Source organism: Phallusia mammillata, chromosome 4 (genome assembly GCF_965637545.1).
Source record: "Phallusia mammillata chromosome 4, kaPhaMamm4.hap1.1, whole genome shotgun sequence".
NCBI classification, from domain to species: domain Eukaryota; kingdom Metazoa; phylum Chordata; class Ascidiacea; order Phlebobranchia; family Ascidiidae; genus Phallusia; species Phallusia mammillata.
The window spans coordinates 16,275,084-16,292,477 of record NC_137255.1 but is presented as its reverse complement, the minus strand read 5'-3'; the positions used below and the strand labels follow the sequence as shown (position 1 = coordinate 16,292,477).

At 38.8% G+C, this 17,394-nt stretch overlaps 1 protein-coding gene across 3 annotated transcripts; it reads right to left on the bottom strand.

The window, feature by feature from the left end:
* Positions 1-373: 373 nt before the first annotated feature.
* On the bottom strand, positions 374-16,077 carry LOC145223185 (EF-hand calcium-binding domain-containing protein 14-like). 3 transcript variants are annotated; one of them, XM_080089549.1, is made up of 11 exons: positions 15,917-16,077; positions 15,611-15,749; positions 15,134-15,318; positions 14,927-15,063; positions 14,337-14,414; positions 13,679-13,825; positions 13,242-13,349; positions 10,318-10,419; positions 8,600-8,963; positions 6,134-6,181; positions 374-2,808 (listed from the first exon to the last, which is right to left on the bottom strand). In XM_080089549.1, exons 1-11 carry the CDS (start codon positions 16,002-16,004, stop codon positions 2,801-2,803), a joined length of 1,404 nt encoding a protein of 467 aa, XP_079945675.1. In that variant the 5' UTR covers positions 16,005-16,077; the 3' UTR covers positions 374-2,800. The 3 variants fall into 3 exon arrangements, with proteins under 3 accessions (XP_079945675.1, XP_079945676.1, XP_079945677.1); XM_080089550.1 differs by having other exon boundaries at positions 10,327-10,419; XM_080089551.1 differs by lacking the exon at positions 6,134-6,181.
* Between the last annotated feature and the right edge of the window lie 1,317 nt (positions 16,078-17,394).

The following is a 17,394-nucleotide window of genomic DNA, read 5'->3' as shown; positions in this document are numbered from 1 at the left end:
TCCTATACATACCTATAGAAACAGGTCTCACATCCACGGTTATGAGAACTACCGGCATGGTGAAAATATCCAAAATCCACTAATATACGCAGATCAGTGTAAAGCTCCTTTTAAACCACGCTTTAGTAGAAGCACAAGTTTTTAAATACATACACGGGGTGGGAAATTTACTATTTATCATTCACTGTCATTAAATTTGTCATTTAAATATTTTTTTGAAGAATGGTGGAGATTAAACTAAATATGCAAGACAAACAATGCGTTGATTTAAAATGTCGCTCTTTAATAGCCTAAATTTGCTGTAGACGTCTGCTCCACCAGACAATCAGTCCAGCCGTACTTCAAAATCTCTAATCTTTAACATCAGCAATCATTGGAACAAATCTTCTTGTATTAATTTTCGTGTCTTCAACACGCCACACTATTTTCTATCGCATACAGATTCGACACACAACCACTTAAACCAAATGCAGTAATGAGAGCGGCAGGAATTCTGCGAAAAAGTATTCCGTTTCAGAAACCTAAACTTAAATTAGGTCCGCAGAAAGCGATATCGACGACAGTAGCGATAAATCGGCGCAAATGTTAACAGAAGTTCCGCAGTTTATAGTCAGGCCAGTGCTATAATACTGATAGGGCTTAAACACACACAAAAAAGTAAAACGTAAAAAAACAGAAAGTGAGCACTGATTGAAGGTACAATGACAAAAAAACGACATCAAAGCAGAAGGTACAGTAAAATCAGTGAAAAAATGTTTTTTTGCGTTGCTGGTTTTCTGCAAGTGCTGTCAATACGTGCCACAATAAAAAAAAAATCATGAATAACAATTTCCATGTGAAAAGCTCTAGCAAAAATCTTTAAGACTCGAGGTGGGAAACCGTTTGGAAAACGAGACGCCAGTGTGTCAAGAAGGCGTCGAAATTTCAGTGCACGAGGCCATGGCGCCTCCATGCATGCATTTGTTTAGTATTTGCGTGGGTCAGTCGCAGGGCATCCGCAGAAATACATTTTCAAGCAACCAATATTTTACATCAAAGGCCCAAAGAAAGTGAAACATTCTGGCGTCTTCAAGAAAAAGAGAAAAGGGGTCAAAATTGTTTTTAGTGCGTGTTTAAAACAGCGGGATTGTTTCCATATAAGTTAATGTTATCGCTTGTAGACATTTTTGGCACTTTTGGGACATTAATATCAATTCGAAACTATGAGTACTGACACACGCCCGATACGACACGGCACGGCACGGCGTTTAAGCGTTACGTCAGAAAACGAACGCACACATGTAGGGATTTTTAGCACAAATAGTCAAATACATCGCAACTTTTCCTTTCTAGGCCAAAAATTAACAAACAAGAGAAAGAAATGGAAAGTGTTAACACGCTCGCACAGAACTGTACTTGTTTTTATGAAACGTTTATGTGGGGAAATTACGGAACATAATAAAAATTCAAAGGTCCTGTATAAAAGTTAAACGACAAAGTACTAAAAATAAAAAACCTGCCACATTAAGTGAACCGATACACGCAGTGGTCGAAATTTTTGCGAGTTTTTTTTTCAGACAAAAAATGGGTGAAAGTTATCTAAACAGTACTAACATGTTTAACAACTAACAAATCACACAAATTGGCACTGACAAAAAACAAAAGGAGACAAAATTCGACAACACCACACACAATATACCCCAACGATGTTATGGCAAGGGAGTATGGCGTAAAAGTGTCGTCTAAGTATTGATACGATTCGAAACAGAACGCATGCCACGACAACCGCTTCACAAGTTATCTGGCATTACTGGAGGCTTATTTAATCCGTCGGCCGCAAGTGAGAAGTGGGTGAGAACGGGGAGATGCGAGACGATATGGAAGTGAGTCAAACGGACGAACGTCTCGGATTAGATCTCTGCTAACTCCGCCGAAGGTATGTTGTGTCGTAAAACAACGTTACGTTTCGTCAAAAAAAGGTTTACTGCCCAAATCCTACCAGGCCTGCTCGGTCAGTCGCGAAGGTTTAACTCGATTTAAAAGTAAAGTAACTCGGTCTTTCATTTTCAAACTTTTCGCTTCGGAAAACACCATCCTACATTATGTGTACCGGACAGTAAAATCATAGTGACCTGTTCAACACTTTAGCTCATAAGGAACACATATAAGCACCACTTATATGTTAGGGTGTGGTTTTGGCGGAATAATCTTGCACAATGTTTGGAAATCAACACATAGCGGATTTGGTACAAAGGATATCTGTGCTTTACAAAAGGGTCTACGCAAAAATATGGACATGGTTTTCATACAAAACACATACGGCGTAATGATTCTACATTTTTTCTAGTTTTTTTTTTAACCACAGATGCTTGGTCAAAATAAATTTCGCTACACAATATTGCTACAGCATAATAAATCCGCCAATACAACCGCAGACTTCATGTAACACTTGTAATGGCTGAGGGTGCTGGTGCTTGGTGTCAGTTTATTCACAACTGGTCCGACCAGGTGGGATATTCCGAGAATCGAGACAATTTGTTGATGTTAAACGGTGGCCGACATTCCCACAGGATCTGTGCACTGAAGGGTGCGACGTCGTGTTTACACAGAGCGCCAACATCAATTACAAGCAGCGCCGGGCGTTTCTCCTGTCGGGCAGCGGCAATAAACGGTCGGAAACCGGGCGATTTAACACAACAAACGTCGACGGGCCGCGGCCGAAGGGAGTTTTTTTCTTTTGTCCAATGCTCGTATTCTGAATTTCTTCCGACTTTTGGCCGCAGCGATGACGTCATCGATTCAGGGGGTCGCTCGGGGTCGGTTACTGATCTAGGGGGGACATAACAGGATTACTACACGTAGCTGTAAAAAGGTGATCTGAGTTTGTAAGCGGTGGCCAGCTGGGTGGCGGTCACCAAACTTGTGTTGTGGCGCAATTCCTGTGACCAGGATCTGAAAATAGTTTTGCGGGAATCACCGCACCGAACTCCGGCGCGCACGTACAACCTGGATCGCAACTGATTGACGTTGGCAAACGGAGTGATGTGATTTTGTTGTTGCGCTTAGTACTTACCCATTGACGTAAACCGTGAACGACTGCCGGAAATAGCTGAAAAACAGGGTGATACGAAATACTTCCCGGTTGGGGGTTGTCATGGACGAGTGATTTTTGGTTTAACAAAAATCTAACATTGAATTATATATGTCAGTGGTTTTCAAAGAAGGGTTTATCGCCCTATTGCAACGGGTTAACAATTCCTCCGCAAAAAGCCATAGGTCTTCACTAATCGATACCAGCTGGGGCTGTAAGTGTTTGCTTTACTCATGAAAGGTGAAACAGAAATCTGGTTGATCCATCAATCGGCGCAAACACACGCAGCCATAAGGGTGGAAAAAAATAAGAAAAAATTGGTACAATCTTTGGGACATATTTATTAGTTTATCTCCAACGCAATGTTCGGGTTTTATACTTGTACTAAGTGGTTTGTTCTCACGGTTTACCTAAGTCTTTACACCCAGGCATCAAAAGGCCAGGTGCCAAGTAGATTTCTAAGGCAAAGTACTGCGGGCTTTGATAATTCGATCTGAAATGAGAAACGACTGCAAGGAAGGGGAAAAGGGTGCAGTATTAGAGACATAATAACGTGTGCGCAAAAGGTCGTAGTTTAATAATTAATTGAGGTAGTGAGTAACTGGTAACTTCGCCCACTGGGACAAGATACACATTCGTTTTGGGGGGTTTCCCGGACAAGCAAAACAGGAATTATTAGATGTCAGAAAAATGTTATATTCTGTGGCTCTGTGCTGAGCAATAGGGGAATATACATTGATCAGTTTCATACTGTGTTTTTATGTGCGCGGAATCGATGGCAGATATGGGACCCGATGTCAAATGAGTAACTTGAATGAAGTACCATTTCTCGGTAATTAATTTACATTTCGGAATGTGTCTAGTCATCCGTGCGAAACCGCTAATGACGTCACTGAAGTAATCCATCAGAAAATCTACACGTTGTTGATCTAAATATAAGTTGTGAAACATTGTTGTTTTTGGTAATTTTAAAGCGAAATGATCTACATTTATCACTTTATCCTACCACGCGAAAAACTACACAAAACTTTCGGGTTAAAAATATACCAGGTTTTGCGGCACAAACGATTTCTGTTCAGCTTAAACAAGCATCCTTGAAAACCCACACGTGCTGGTCTGACCATAAAGTCCCTACAGCATTGTTCTATTTTGCCGGGAACCTATATGAACAGCATAATGATTGACGATGAGGCTGAGACCCAGGCTTTGCAGACGGATATAACACTCATAATACCCACAGGGAACGACTTCATCCCACAGAGGATCAATTTGGTTCGCAAAAAGCTAAGGGGGTTTCGACACAAGCCCTACCTGGTGTATTACACCTAACGGCCAATGCATGTAGACAGCAGGGAGGTGCTGGGTTGAGGTCCGACAGTAGGATTTGCTAATTTACCCAAGGGAGGAGATCACATTGAGAATCTGACGACACGGCAATAAAGCCCAAGCATCGTGGTGAAATATCTCATAAGCTTGTAATGTGCGAATGCCAACCGCAATTTGGAATACACACTGCTATATACGACCAATAAGGACCCATAGAGCGTAAAAATAGTGTTCAAAAGAAATCGTCCTAGCAAGTAAACAAGCCTGGTATTTGCGAGGGGCCAACAAGGATCATAATCTTAAAGTAAAGCATTAAGCCGGTGAAAATGCCGCGAGTCGCTTAGGTCGATATTAATTTCCTGTGACATTTTAATGAGGAGACGTCGTAGCTGCAGGTGACAACAGTTCCGGGTGAAACAAAGACACCGGTTCCTTCGGGTTCGCGACCCCCAGGTACAGTTATACAAAAGCAAGGCAGGGGAGTGCAAACCGATCATCGTTTAGCTTATATGGATCAGATTGTTACCACCGGAAATTGTTTCAGTTTCTAGGACTGATTTTGCATGTTTTGGGGTCAGGAATGTATTAAAGCATGTTGTTGGGAAATGTTCACAGAAAAAAGACACATGGGAAACAAACATGATTTTAGGCGTATAGGATTATTTCCAGGCAGAAAACTTTTATTGCGACGTGACCTATACCTTTTCCGCAGTTCATCATCAAGGAGACAATGTGTTATTACTATGCAGTGGAAATTCCCTTCACTATTATTTAGTGCATGAATATTGCATCACAGTTTCCTGGAATACTAACAACCCAGCTCTTCTCTGTTATCAGCTCACACAAATATTTGCCACAGAAGAACAATGAAACCTATTTCACCCCGCGGTGTCAACGCTTTCATGAGGGAAACATCATCACAACATAAGGTCGACCTTATTCGTTAATGCCAACGCGTGATTGGGACATTCTCTCTGCTGTATTTAACCTCGCATTGTGAAACATTTGTATTGCATCATCGATGTGGGTAACTTATGGACACACGATTTCAAGGGACATGGGAAGATGTAGGCTTAGTTAAGTCAATGGAATTGTTTTCACCCTTCAGTTTTTAGCGTTTGACGTATAAGATGACGTATAAGTTGCAACAATACGATGACGTAACACACATGTTTCGTAACAAATCATATTTTTAAGTTTTTCATGGTATGTTGCAACAATAGGTCCTAGCGTTTCGCAAATGAATTTCGTTGTGCCTTTATGGTACCTATGTTTGGTATAGTGGTATACTACATATGTTCACACAAAATACAAACCACTAGGCTGAACATTCCAGCAGTCTTGTTTAATATACTTAAATATGCCTTGTTTACCAGTGATACTCTAATACACATAACATTCACATCATCTAACGTGTAAACCGTGTACATACTATTCCACTACACAGAACGGGTGGAAATTTCCCCCAAATCCTTACAAAGTAGGAGAATATATCACCGTCTGTTCGATGAACAAGTGAACGTGATAAAAGCTACACGTGCCGTGCTGCGAAACACGGTCATCTCAACCGGTTACAACCCAAGCGGGTCACGTTTCAACATAAAGCGGTTGTTGGTGAACAAGAGGCGTTAATGCTAAGTACAAGGCAAATCGATTGTCTTGTAAATGCGGGGAGGGGTCAAGGCGCTTAAATATTTACACACGCCCGAGAAAGCAACACGAAGTGACAAAACTCACCATGGTCGTGTGTGTTGTGGTTTTGCCGAGTCTCAACCGCTGCCCCGCCTGTTTAACAAAAACATGATTATTGGCAAGTGTAAGGTCACTCTTTTTGCCGGCGTTGCCTTGTTTGGTTCATACAATAACTTTCTGTGGGCTTTTGGTCGGACATAAAATTGAAAATTTTAGACGAAAATAAAAACCGAAGCATATTAATGCATGCATTTACACGGCCTTTGTTTTTTCCATTAACTTAATAGATTTTACGTCTCATTGCACCGAAACCCTTTGAACAGTGAAGTTTGTTTGCCATTATCTAAATCAGTGGTTTCCAAACATTTCGGATCTCTAACCCAAATATTTATTTAAAATTTGTTTGTGGATTTTTTCAAAAACATTTACAACTGCATATGGTCATAAGCTTTTTTATCACTAAAACGTAACAGTAGATAATATCATAAATCGGTACGTGTTCAAATAGTTATGTGACAAACTTAAAATGAATTCATGGTCCACAGAAACCAGAAGTCTTAAACAACTATTAAAACTCGTGAAGCGAAAAGTGTCAAAACTATAGTTAACTTGAACTTGATGCCTTGAACCAACAATCATTTTAAATTAAAGCTATTGATTCTTTTCAAGTTTAGAATCAATAAAATATTTTCCATACTTTAGCACAACAAATGAAATTTAGGCGACTATTCGAGAAAATTCTTTCGTGCTGTCACAATCAACATGTAGTTGACAGCATTTTAGACCGCAGTAATAAAAGTCGATCACAATCAAATCCGGGCTCTGCATTTGGGTTTGGCAAACCTGGACATTTCTGTGTCACATGTCCCATGTAAAAGAAATAATTTAAGGCATAGGCACAACTTGTACTTGGCGGCGCCATAGCAACGAATACAGGCGAGTCTTTGGTCGCGAAACGTGGCCACTGGTTTCCCGAGCCAGTGGAGCAAGTGTGCGACCAGTCCCCGGGGAGAGCGGCGGCGGGAAAACGAGCCTCGATCGGCGGCCGATGACAGTTCGATACCCGGTAAGTGCATGTTGGCAAACAGCCAGTGGTGCAGGGATACTACACCGCGAGGGGCTTGTTGGTTAATCGAAACGGATAGCGGAGGACGGCGCGACCTCGCTGACAGCTGCGCGAAAGTCGGATTACACAATTGACAACCGGTTAAACTGGCCAATCGTACAACATCGCGCTTTGCAAATACGCAATTTGACCGGACGACTTTGAAAGTTGCGATACACAAAAGAGAATTGGCCCTGATATAAAAACGCTTTTATTTTGAGCGCGGCGAGACACAGTTTCCGTACAAGGCGTGAAGAACCGACCGCCTGAATAGCGGCAACTTAAATCAATTCCATACATCAGACGCAGCATTTGCGAGATATGAAGCTGATGTTATGCAAGTCGTGGGGCTTCACTTCTTTCATGCAAATGTAACAATGCATTTTGTCTTCAACAACAACCCAATGACTTAAAATTAAGATACATTCGATGCTGCATCAATTCAATGTTGCAGGTATTGTGTTAATGGAGATATATTGTCGCAATGTGATTGGCCAATTGGCGGTGATATTTCGGCTCATTGGCATGTAATATGGAGTATTGGCTAATGATTGGTCGCAATTTTGTCCGAAGTGTTTTGCGACACACAAACATTAAACTGAACATATTGCTGGCAATGTATGTCAACGCAACCTATTTTGTTGTATGCAAAACAGTTCCCTGTTTACTCAAAAACACATAACCACACGTTTAACACGACGTTGGACATTCAAGTTTTAAATTCAAAGAAAACAAAAAGGTAAGGCGAAAGGACATTTAAAATTGGCCAGTAGCGCCGCTTGGCGGAAAAATTGTGACTGTAAAAGAGCGGTCAAATTTACCCATTTCATTTTAAGGACCAGACGCAAGTTCTTTAATTTCTTTAACATTCACTGTCACTAGCCAAACAAAAACATCGTCGCGCCATGAGTCCTAATGTGAACATACACCAATCAACTCAAGCTACGCATTTGTAAAAGTGAGATAAACATGAAACGTAACCATGACTTGTAATTTGAACCGCTACTTGTTTTTAATATTTCACCATTACCCAGACTTAAAGTTCTGGGAGCGCTAATTCAGTTTGTGACAACGCTATGGTGTTGATGACTGCGAACTGCCACATTGTGATGGTGAAATAATTGGGTTAAAAATTACTCTACCACGACATCTAGCGGAGATGCTTGTTTAAATTTTAGGAGTAAATACATTTCCATTGGTTTTATGCCCGAGTATCGTTTTTGTTATCAAGCAATATATTGACATAATGTAAACATTGTATTAGTTTACCACCTCAGACTTTCTTCACGTGTAAAGCAGTGTAAAACCTGTAACAGTTCATGATGTCTTAAGCTTCTCTCCTTTTACGATTTGTAGCACTACGACATGCAAAAAATGTAAGAAAATATATTTCAAAAACTGCTTACTTTTCAGTTGAAAACTTTTAACTATTCCCGCACCCCGTGATGCATGACGTTTTCTGATTGGCAGTTCAGTGAAGCTTGTCGTGGTATCGCCGACTCTAACATCTGTGTTGTGCGACGGGGACACTTCGGTACCTCGATCCGTTAGCACGGGATCTTCCTGCTTTGTATCGTGTATTGCCTCCGATGGCTTTGTTTTATCGTTGGGTAAAGTTTTGCTCTCTTCCGCCCCCTCGTGTTTATCACTTTTCAATTGTTTTTCGTCACTGGATGACGCTGCAGTGTTTTCTATCGTTTCCACTCGGATTTTTAGTTTTTGTTCTTCTTGGGAGAGTTCGATTAATGTGCTGTTTAAATTGTTAATTTTCTGTAACAAAAAGAGAGTACTTTAAAGCAAGAAAAACAACACTTTTTTTCACTTTTAGTGTGTAAACACACAGGATGCTGTTTAAATTGTTAATTTTCTGTAACAAAAAGAGAGTACTTTAAAGCAAGAAAAACAACACTTTTTTTCACTTTTAGTGTGTAAACACACAGGATGCTGTTTAAATTGTTAATTTTCTGTAACAAAAAGAGAGTACTTTAAAGCAAGAAAAACAACACTTTTTTTCACTTTTAGTGTGTAAACACACAGGATCATTTTACTAAATATTGCCGGACAAAATTTCAAACAATGGACCAGGAGCATTTTTCACAACTTAAATCACGCGCGATTTTCGCTTTTCAAAAAATACTGTGGTAGAATGCTGTAGGAACATCAATTTCTAAACCAATCGAAACTTGGCGGTATGAAGGTGATGCGAGTTCAATCACTGAGGGCTGGCTGGCCTTCAGGGAACAACGAGTTAGTTACAGGCGAGCATATAAATAATTCAGACTGTCGTAACTTGAACGCATTAAATGGGCCACAAGTCTTAAACCAATAAAACCATGGTCGCCCACGGCATTATCACATAAGCAAGTTTAATGTGACATTAGAAGCAAAAAGAAATTCTCCCTTGATTTACAATGCGTTCATTGTCAAGATCCATTATGTTAAACTGATTTGGCAAAAATAACACAATACTACATCGATAAGTACGGAAAGTTTTTTATTGGCAACAGTTTTATTTAACTTATTGTACAAAATAACGTGAACTATACAATGGCCGATTTTGATTTGTTGAAAAAGTGCGCAACGGAAGCTATTGGTCGACACTAAATTGCCCCTGCTATCATTTTTATCCATCAATTGGTGGAAAGCAACAATAGGCAGTGTTGTTTGCTTCCCCGTAATCAAATGTTCACATCAAAAGCGCCTTTGTTCCTTTATTGACTTTTGTTTACAATTTGCCGCAAACAAAAAAACGCCATTTTAGCACTTAAACACAAAATCGCCAGCATTTTGTCTGTGTATTACTATTACTACCTTTAGTTTACATATATAGTGATTAAGTCTGGTTTATGATGTTGTATTGGGCCAAACAGATCTTTATGTATAAGGAGGGCAAAAACAATATAGAAAACCAAATCAACAGGGAGGAATTAACTTTTTTAAACCAAAACAACAACACTGAACCGGAAGAAACAGGCCACTGATGTCAACAAGCACATTAGCCATGATTAACCGTGTTTTCCTTTAGGAGGCCTAAACAAAGTTGTTTATTTATTTACATTACTCGTGCACACGTTAGGGGTTTTGAACCGGGAAACAGTAAACAGACCAGTATCACGCCACTCACCCGTCGCACCTTGCTGACGTCTTCGCGATACGTCACGTGCTCCTGCGCAAGTGACGTCACCTGTTGTAAGAGGGCGGTTTGCGCGTCGGCGACATGTTGCAGCTGAAAGCACAATAACATATGGCGTGATGGTGGTGAGTACTTCTCAAAAGTGTAGCTTGTAAACGCGGCCATTGTTTTACATGCATATACCGGTATAGTAGTATGATTGGTAACAAAACCGAAAGAATCACGCAAACTTTACACTGAACAGAACACTTTACATTGACAAAAGTAGTTTAATCAAACAATGCCAGAGGGCTTATGTATAAGAATACATTGTAATGATACAAGCTCCCTGACAGGGATTTTTGGGTAAATTTAACCCCTGATTTTTGTTCCCAATGAAATTTTGCATGGAATAGCACGCAGACCCTTCCAATCGATATAGGTACACTAAGTAAGAACAAAACGGTTACATCAAGAAAGGGACATGCCTACAAATTTGACCGTTTGAATACGAGCTTAGGCAAAATAGGCAGATAATAATGAGTGTATATCATTACAGAATCACGACAGTCAAACGTGCTGTCACAGTCAAATATTGATATGTTGACTCCCCACTTCTCAATGTCATGTTTTAGAAAGGCAATTTCCTCGTGCTTATTAAGGGCGAAAGAAATCGGACGCGCCTGCGTTTATCCTGCTGTGCTAACGATGGCCAAGTCGTTGACTTAACACATACAATTCAAATATTTCAAATGATGACATGTATAGATTGATGCGCAAAAAGGTCTTTGTGACACTTATGAGTAGTTTAGTTGTTGCAGGATAAACACACAAGCAGTGTACAGTTACGTATTCGTCATAAATATCTAGTAGGTTTGCTCCGGTACTTCTGCGATACGCTATTTACACGTAACATAACAGACTTGTTTGTAAAACAGCACTCGGTAAGTTGACAAAAACTGACGAAAGGAGGTCAAGAGGTACTGACAAACTGACACCAACCAGTGTTGTCATGTTTCTAGCCTTTGATACTTAAATGTGACTTCTGTCTGGATTGTTGCAATAGTATAAGTTTTCAAAAAGCATAATTGATGCATATTGCGTAAGCGTAAAGTTTCGTAAACACATCATTAAGCAAATTGTTCCAACAAGAAAATTCATTGTACAGCGTTATGTATAACTTGACCATAAAAAAGTCATATTAACTAGAAGGGTGGCTTTCTGATATACTTCCATTTTATATATTCTATACGATATTTACCAATTTACTATACACATCATTTGATCCACACATATGATTGTTTTTGTAAACAAAAACTAATGGGTCCCCACACGCGTGTTTGTGCGGATTTACGGTAAACAAATGTTGCGGTGACTTTTAGATTTTTAAAAACAAATTTTTAGAAAGCATTAACCCAACAATAAAAAAATTGTTCGTATTCTTTTTGCACTATTATTGTCATATAATTACAAAAACATTAAAAAAGAACGAAACAAATACTTTAATTTAATCTCTTGCTTTGACCCAGATATTGTCGTACCATTGACCTGCAGTAACCTCTCAGGGTGCACACGCCAAACGACTGTTTGACCTATTGACACCGTTTTCAATAGACGCCGTCCTTACTGTTCAACAAAACCGTTTAACCTAATTTATACATGCCTTGAGTGTTGATTCCTAAATTGATAGCAAAAAAACACTACATTATGATGAAAGAAAGTTCTGAACTGTGTTAGTAATACCTACTAGTTGACCTTAAGTAACCCATGGTCATGCGGCGGCCAACCTGACAACGAGCATTTAAAAAAACACATTTATCTTGCAAAAATGTCAAGTTTGATTTTTCAACTTTATTTTGATTAACAAGTTTTGCTTGACATATACGAAACCGAAGCACGCTTATTAGGTTTAAATCACGTCATAGGTGTGAAACCTTCGCCAAAACTGAAAATGTGAGTGATAACTTAATAAAACGAAATAGCATTGCTGTGCAAAACAGCTGATTTCTAATCACCGAAACGACGTCTCGTAAAACGTCTATCCGACGTCAAGCTGAGCCCTCCTGCTATCGTAAACCAGTGAGTTACTCTCTTGGGACTTCTGCCTACAGTGTCTTTCTTGACCAAACGAGCGTTAGACACATTTACGTTTCGGGGGCCTGTGGGTAAACCGCTGGGTAATTCGGGGTCAAACTTCTGGAGGATCAAGTTTGGATTAATAACTAACATATGTCCAAATTTGAATAAATTTGAAGCACTCTTTCTTTACCAAACCAGCGTTACAAACCAGCGTTAAAAATTTTACGTTTTCGGGGCCTGTGGGTGAACCGCTGGGTCATTCAGGGTCAAACTTCAGGAGGATCAAATTTTGGTTAATAACTAACATCTGACAAAATTTAAACAAATTTGAAGCACTCTTTCTTGACCAAACGCATATAACAAACCATGTTTTAAAAAATTTGCATTTTGGGGGCCTGTGGGTGAACCACTGGGTAATTCGGGGTCAAACTTCAGGAGGATCAAATTTAGATTAATAACTAACATCTGTCCAAATTTGAATACATTTGAAGCACTCTTTCTTGACCAAATGCGTTTAACAAACCAGCGTTAGACAGAAAAAAGAAAAAAAGAAAAAAAGAAAAAAGAAAAAAAAAATACGGACAAAAACAATATGTGTTCCCTTCAGGGAAGGGGACCCATAATTAACTAAGTAACTTATGTACACAAAACCATATCCAACACACTGATTCTATAGCGGCAGGCATTTTGCATGCTTTTTCCAGAAAGAAAACGCGTTTAGGGGTTCAAAGCTAAGAAGATTCAACGCAAGACCAACAGTTTACTAACAAAACTGATTGAGACTAAACCAAGCGTAGTACCAAGTGCCCAAGGTAAATTACTCTCACCCACATAGCGTGTCTTATACTCAAACATACCGAATCGATCCTGCGGTTCACAGCGTCTATTGTATTGTTGACCACGTGATCATGCTGCTGCAAGGCCATGGCGTATCGTTGAGGTAAGTTTGAACCGTCCTTAAATTCCTACATGACAACAAAGTATAAACTGTTACCGTTCAAATATTTACCTTAATAATGTTCAAAATCTGGTGTTAAATCAGAAAGGTTGCCAAATCGAAAAAAGGTTTGACGTTACAGAACCCCAGTCTTATTTAGCATCCACTTGGTGCTACTACAGTTACCAAAACTTATATTTAAAACCCACTTGCGTGTATTTTGCATGTGAAAATATGAAATCGTACACAGGAGTGCTAGGTTTTTACAAGATAACTTTCAATTAATCTCAAATGCACAACCAAGGTATAATTGCTTGAGGAAGTAACATTTTTAGCAGCTCATATTGTATTAGTCACCTGGTGATTTTCTTGCACCACTCCACGTAGTGCTTCCAAGTCGTTTGTGATGCGATCAGTTTTGTCCACTAGAGTTTGGTCCGATTTTTCAACAGTCTGTACGTAATCACGTAATCGTGCAATTTTTGCCGTCACGTCACTCATTTCCTGTGCAACAAACAGAGGAATTATGTATATTAGCCAATAACTATTAGTCAATGTCACTACTTGGGTGATTGATTCGCAAGGCTTTGTAGAGTTTATGGCGTCATAAGAGATGTGTGTGATATCAGCTAATGCTATGGCTATGCTTTGTCCGTTTGCCCGGGGGCTATATGAGTTTGCACAAACAGAAGAACCCAATTATTAAGCATCTACATTTCAACATTATGCAGCAGTAACTCACACCAACGCACATTCTTTCAATCAATTTTACTGAAACCAGTAATAGTGTCACACTTGAAGGGTTACGCCACCAAAGCAATCAATGACTTGGCATTTTCAATGCACAGCAGTCACGTTATTTGACAACACGACCGGATTGGCACTGCGCCGCACTACATTGCTTATCCTCATGCTAAACACCCGTAATAGCAAACAATACACAGCACGAACACGAAGTCTACATCTGCACCAACAGTGGCGTTCGATAGCAGCGCAATGTCAACGAGTTTCTTACTTGTTGTAAGGCATTCAGTTGTTCTTGCATGGGTGGAAGAGCTCGGGCAAATTCAGCGGATGACGTCTGCTTGTCGACCTGAGCACAAACAAATTAATAAGGATGAATTATTGCCGGGTGGCCGGTCGCTCGTTGCCCCTTGAACATGAGCAGCATTACAATGGGTCTTAAGGATTTCCTAAAATCGATTTTGAAGCACCCAACGCTGCAATATGTTTCTTTTTTATACCAACTTGGAGCAATGAATTGAATCTACTGTTTCTAGAACTGTTTAAAAGCAAAGTATCATAAAACATTTCAGAGGTGTCAAAAAGCAAGAAGTCACAACACTAATTGTATTTTGAAAGCTGAATTAAACAAACGTTCATGTAAAACACTTTCCAAAAAATTACAGGGACTTGTACAACAACATCTTAAATGTGAAAAGAGAATGTTACAGTTAATTTGTTTAATTTCATTATAGTTTATATATATATATATATATCCAAGGTATTCAAAAGCAACAATTTCTAGAATAAACTGTGTATCAGAATAGTGAATCAAGAACTAACCTCAACCAGCAACCACATAAATGAAAGTGAAGTGCATACCTTTGAGTTAATCCCAGCTAACTGAGACTTTAGATCTTGCATACTGGTGCTACCTTCTTGCATGCTACGTTGTAGTTGACCAACTACAGTTTGTAAATCCACTAAGGTGGCAGGTTGATCCGATTTCCATCTTTCAACTGTTCAGAGGCACAAGATAAAATGCACCAAAGGTTGTGTGGTGGTAAAGTTTGCTTAAAATTGGCTTACTTTTAAATATTCTATCTTTGATGTGATCTAAATCTGATTTGAGTTGAACTTGCATCCATACAATGCCTATTGAACTTGTGACACAAGCTGCTACCAATGCAAGAATACAGGCAGGCAAACATATGTGAAAGGCACGCTTTGATGTGCAGCCCACTTTTGAATGATGAGCAACTGGCCTTCCATGCCTAAAAAAATACAAAAAAATGTGTGTATCACTATTCTTCATTACACATTCATGCCACTTTTCTAGATTCAAGTTCACAACCTTTTTCACATACAACAATTATGAGCATATTTTACAAAACTTATTAAAACCCCAAGTGTGGAGTAAGGTAAGGTATATATCTAATACTTAATAATTAACATATAATACACTTTATCATAAATGATAAATCAACATAATACATTGTTAAGTCTTAGTTTTAAGTCTAGTCACTGTTTTCCAATCATGCCAAAGGTAAAAATACTATTCCCTACCTGACTGTGGAGTTTCCATAGGGCCTCAGTGGTGCAAAGTATGTGTCAGCATCTCGTGATGAAGAACTGGCCACATTAGATGAACGCTGTGTAGATCTTTGCAGCTGTTCATATCCACCACCTGATCTTGTTCTATCACCTGTTTTATACAATAACAAACTTCATAACACCAAGGCAAAAGGCAATGAAACAACAAGAATAAAGAAAAGTAGTATTATGTTTACATTAATCTCAAGGTCATTGTAATAGGTCATTTTTTAGGCAAAACTAAAGGATAAATCCGCAAATGAAACCTGTTAGCTGTACCTATTAAAGCATCCAGTTCCTTTCGCTTTTTCATTCTTTTACCTTGAACCACAAATTTGGCTGTGTGTTGGCCAGCATTGGCAGGCATGAGATCCAGAGGACTGGTTTACTTTCACAGACACAAAAACAATTTCCTACTTTATGCAAAGTACAAGTAAACAGTAACCATTTGCAAAATGTTTCCAAGTATAAAGAGGCTTGAGACATAGGTTCATAATCAAAACCAACTGCTTGATTTCTTGCTTATTTTGATGTAAATGTATAAATTGTTTTACTGTTGTCTGTGCAATTTTAATGTCTGATCTGATGTAGGCCTAAATAGTAGCAAAACTAATGTTAGTCCAGTATGGATAGTATGGCAGCTGCACACCCGAGACTATTTTTTAAAAATTTGATTGCACACTTGAACAACCCCTCGAAAAAAGCTTTGGGCAAAAATTTTCTATTGTTTTCTTGCGTTATTTACAAAACATTAGGCCTGGACGCTAAGTAACTTCTGTTTTCCAGATTAGCTACATTAGTTAACCAGTGGCGCAATTGCATTTGACGGTTATTTTGAGATTTTGTTAAATATTTGTAAATCGGATAGCTTTTTCTTGATGAGGTGCACACTTGACTGGTTCGTGCACACCCTAAAATTTCTTCTTGCACACTTGAAAATTCTTCGTGCACACCCGAGATCTCGGCGAAAGGTGCCATAAAATCCAATGTGGATGTTAGTGACAACTTTAAAGTTAATTTGTGTTTTTTGTGTACTTCCTAAAAGCTAATTAACCCAAAAGAAACTAACACTGTTTTGCATGAACATGTCACACTGAAATTTCATGGAGCACAAAATGTATTCGGAAGATTAAAACGTTATGAAAAATATGTGTATTCATAACCAAAAAATATATTTTTTTAAGTTTATGCGAAGTAATGCTTAAAAACATAGAATAATGTGTTAAAATTTCGGTATCAGCTAACTAATTAATTTAAAACACCTTACGTTACTCAACCTCTTGAACAACACCGCAAAACAAAACAAAGCACACAAACAAACCAGAAAAAGATCTGACAATATGGTGCAAGAAAAAAGTAATTTAGTTGCAGCAATTCATATACAGGTAAAGTATCAAATTGCTTCATATGAATTTCTTGATATTTTAGCTTTTCAAATTCATTTTACATAACTTACCAGTTTGTAAAACTGTAAAGTAGAAATAACAATTTGAGTTATTTTGGCACTAAATCTAAAGCTTAAGATGTTTGATTTAAAGACTAAATTAACAAAAACGTAAGTCAACTGAATGGTGTTTTCACAATTTGTCACCGTACCTACCTTTACACTGTTTGAGAAAAAAAGTTGTGTAACAGTGGTTCCCAAATTTTTTTCGAAAGTCGCCTTTTGGAAAATTGCTAAACTTTTTTGTCGGGCTATTTTTATGCTTCCAAGGGCAGTGAAAATGTTTTTGTCTGATTTGCATGTCAACAGTCCC

Excerpts from the sequence above, each read along its gene's own strand:
- LOC145223185 (XM_080089549.1), bottom strand. The coding sequence starts at position 16,004 with ATGCCTGCCAATGCTGGCCAACACACAGCCAAATTTGTGGTTCAAGGT. Across the intron at positions 10,420-13,241 it reads TGAACCGCAGGATCGATTCG|CTGCAACATGTCGCCGACGC; the intron begins GTATGTTTGAGT and ends TTGTGCTTTCAG. Across the intron at positions 8,964-10,317 it reads ACGTCAGCAAGGTGCGACGG|AAAATTAACAATTTAAACAG; the intron begins GTGAGTGGCGTG and ends TTTTTGTTACAG.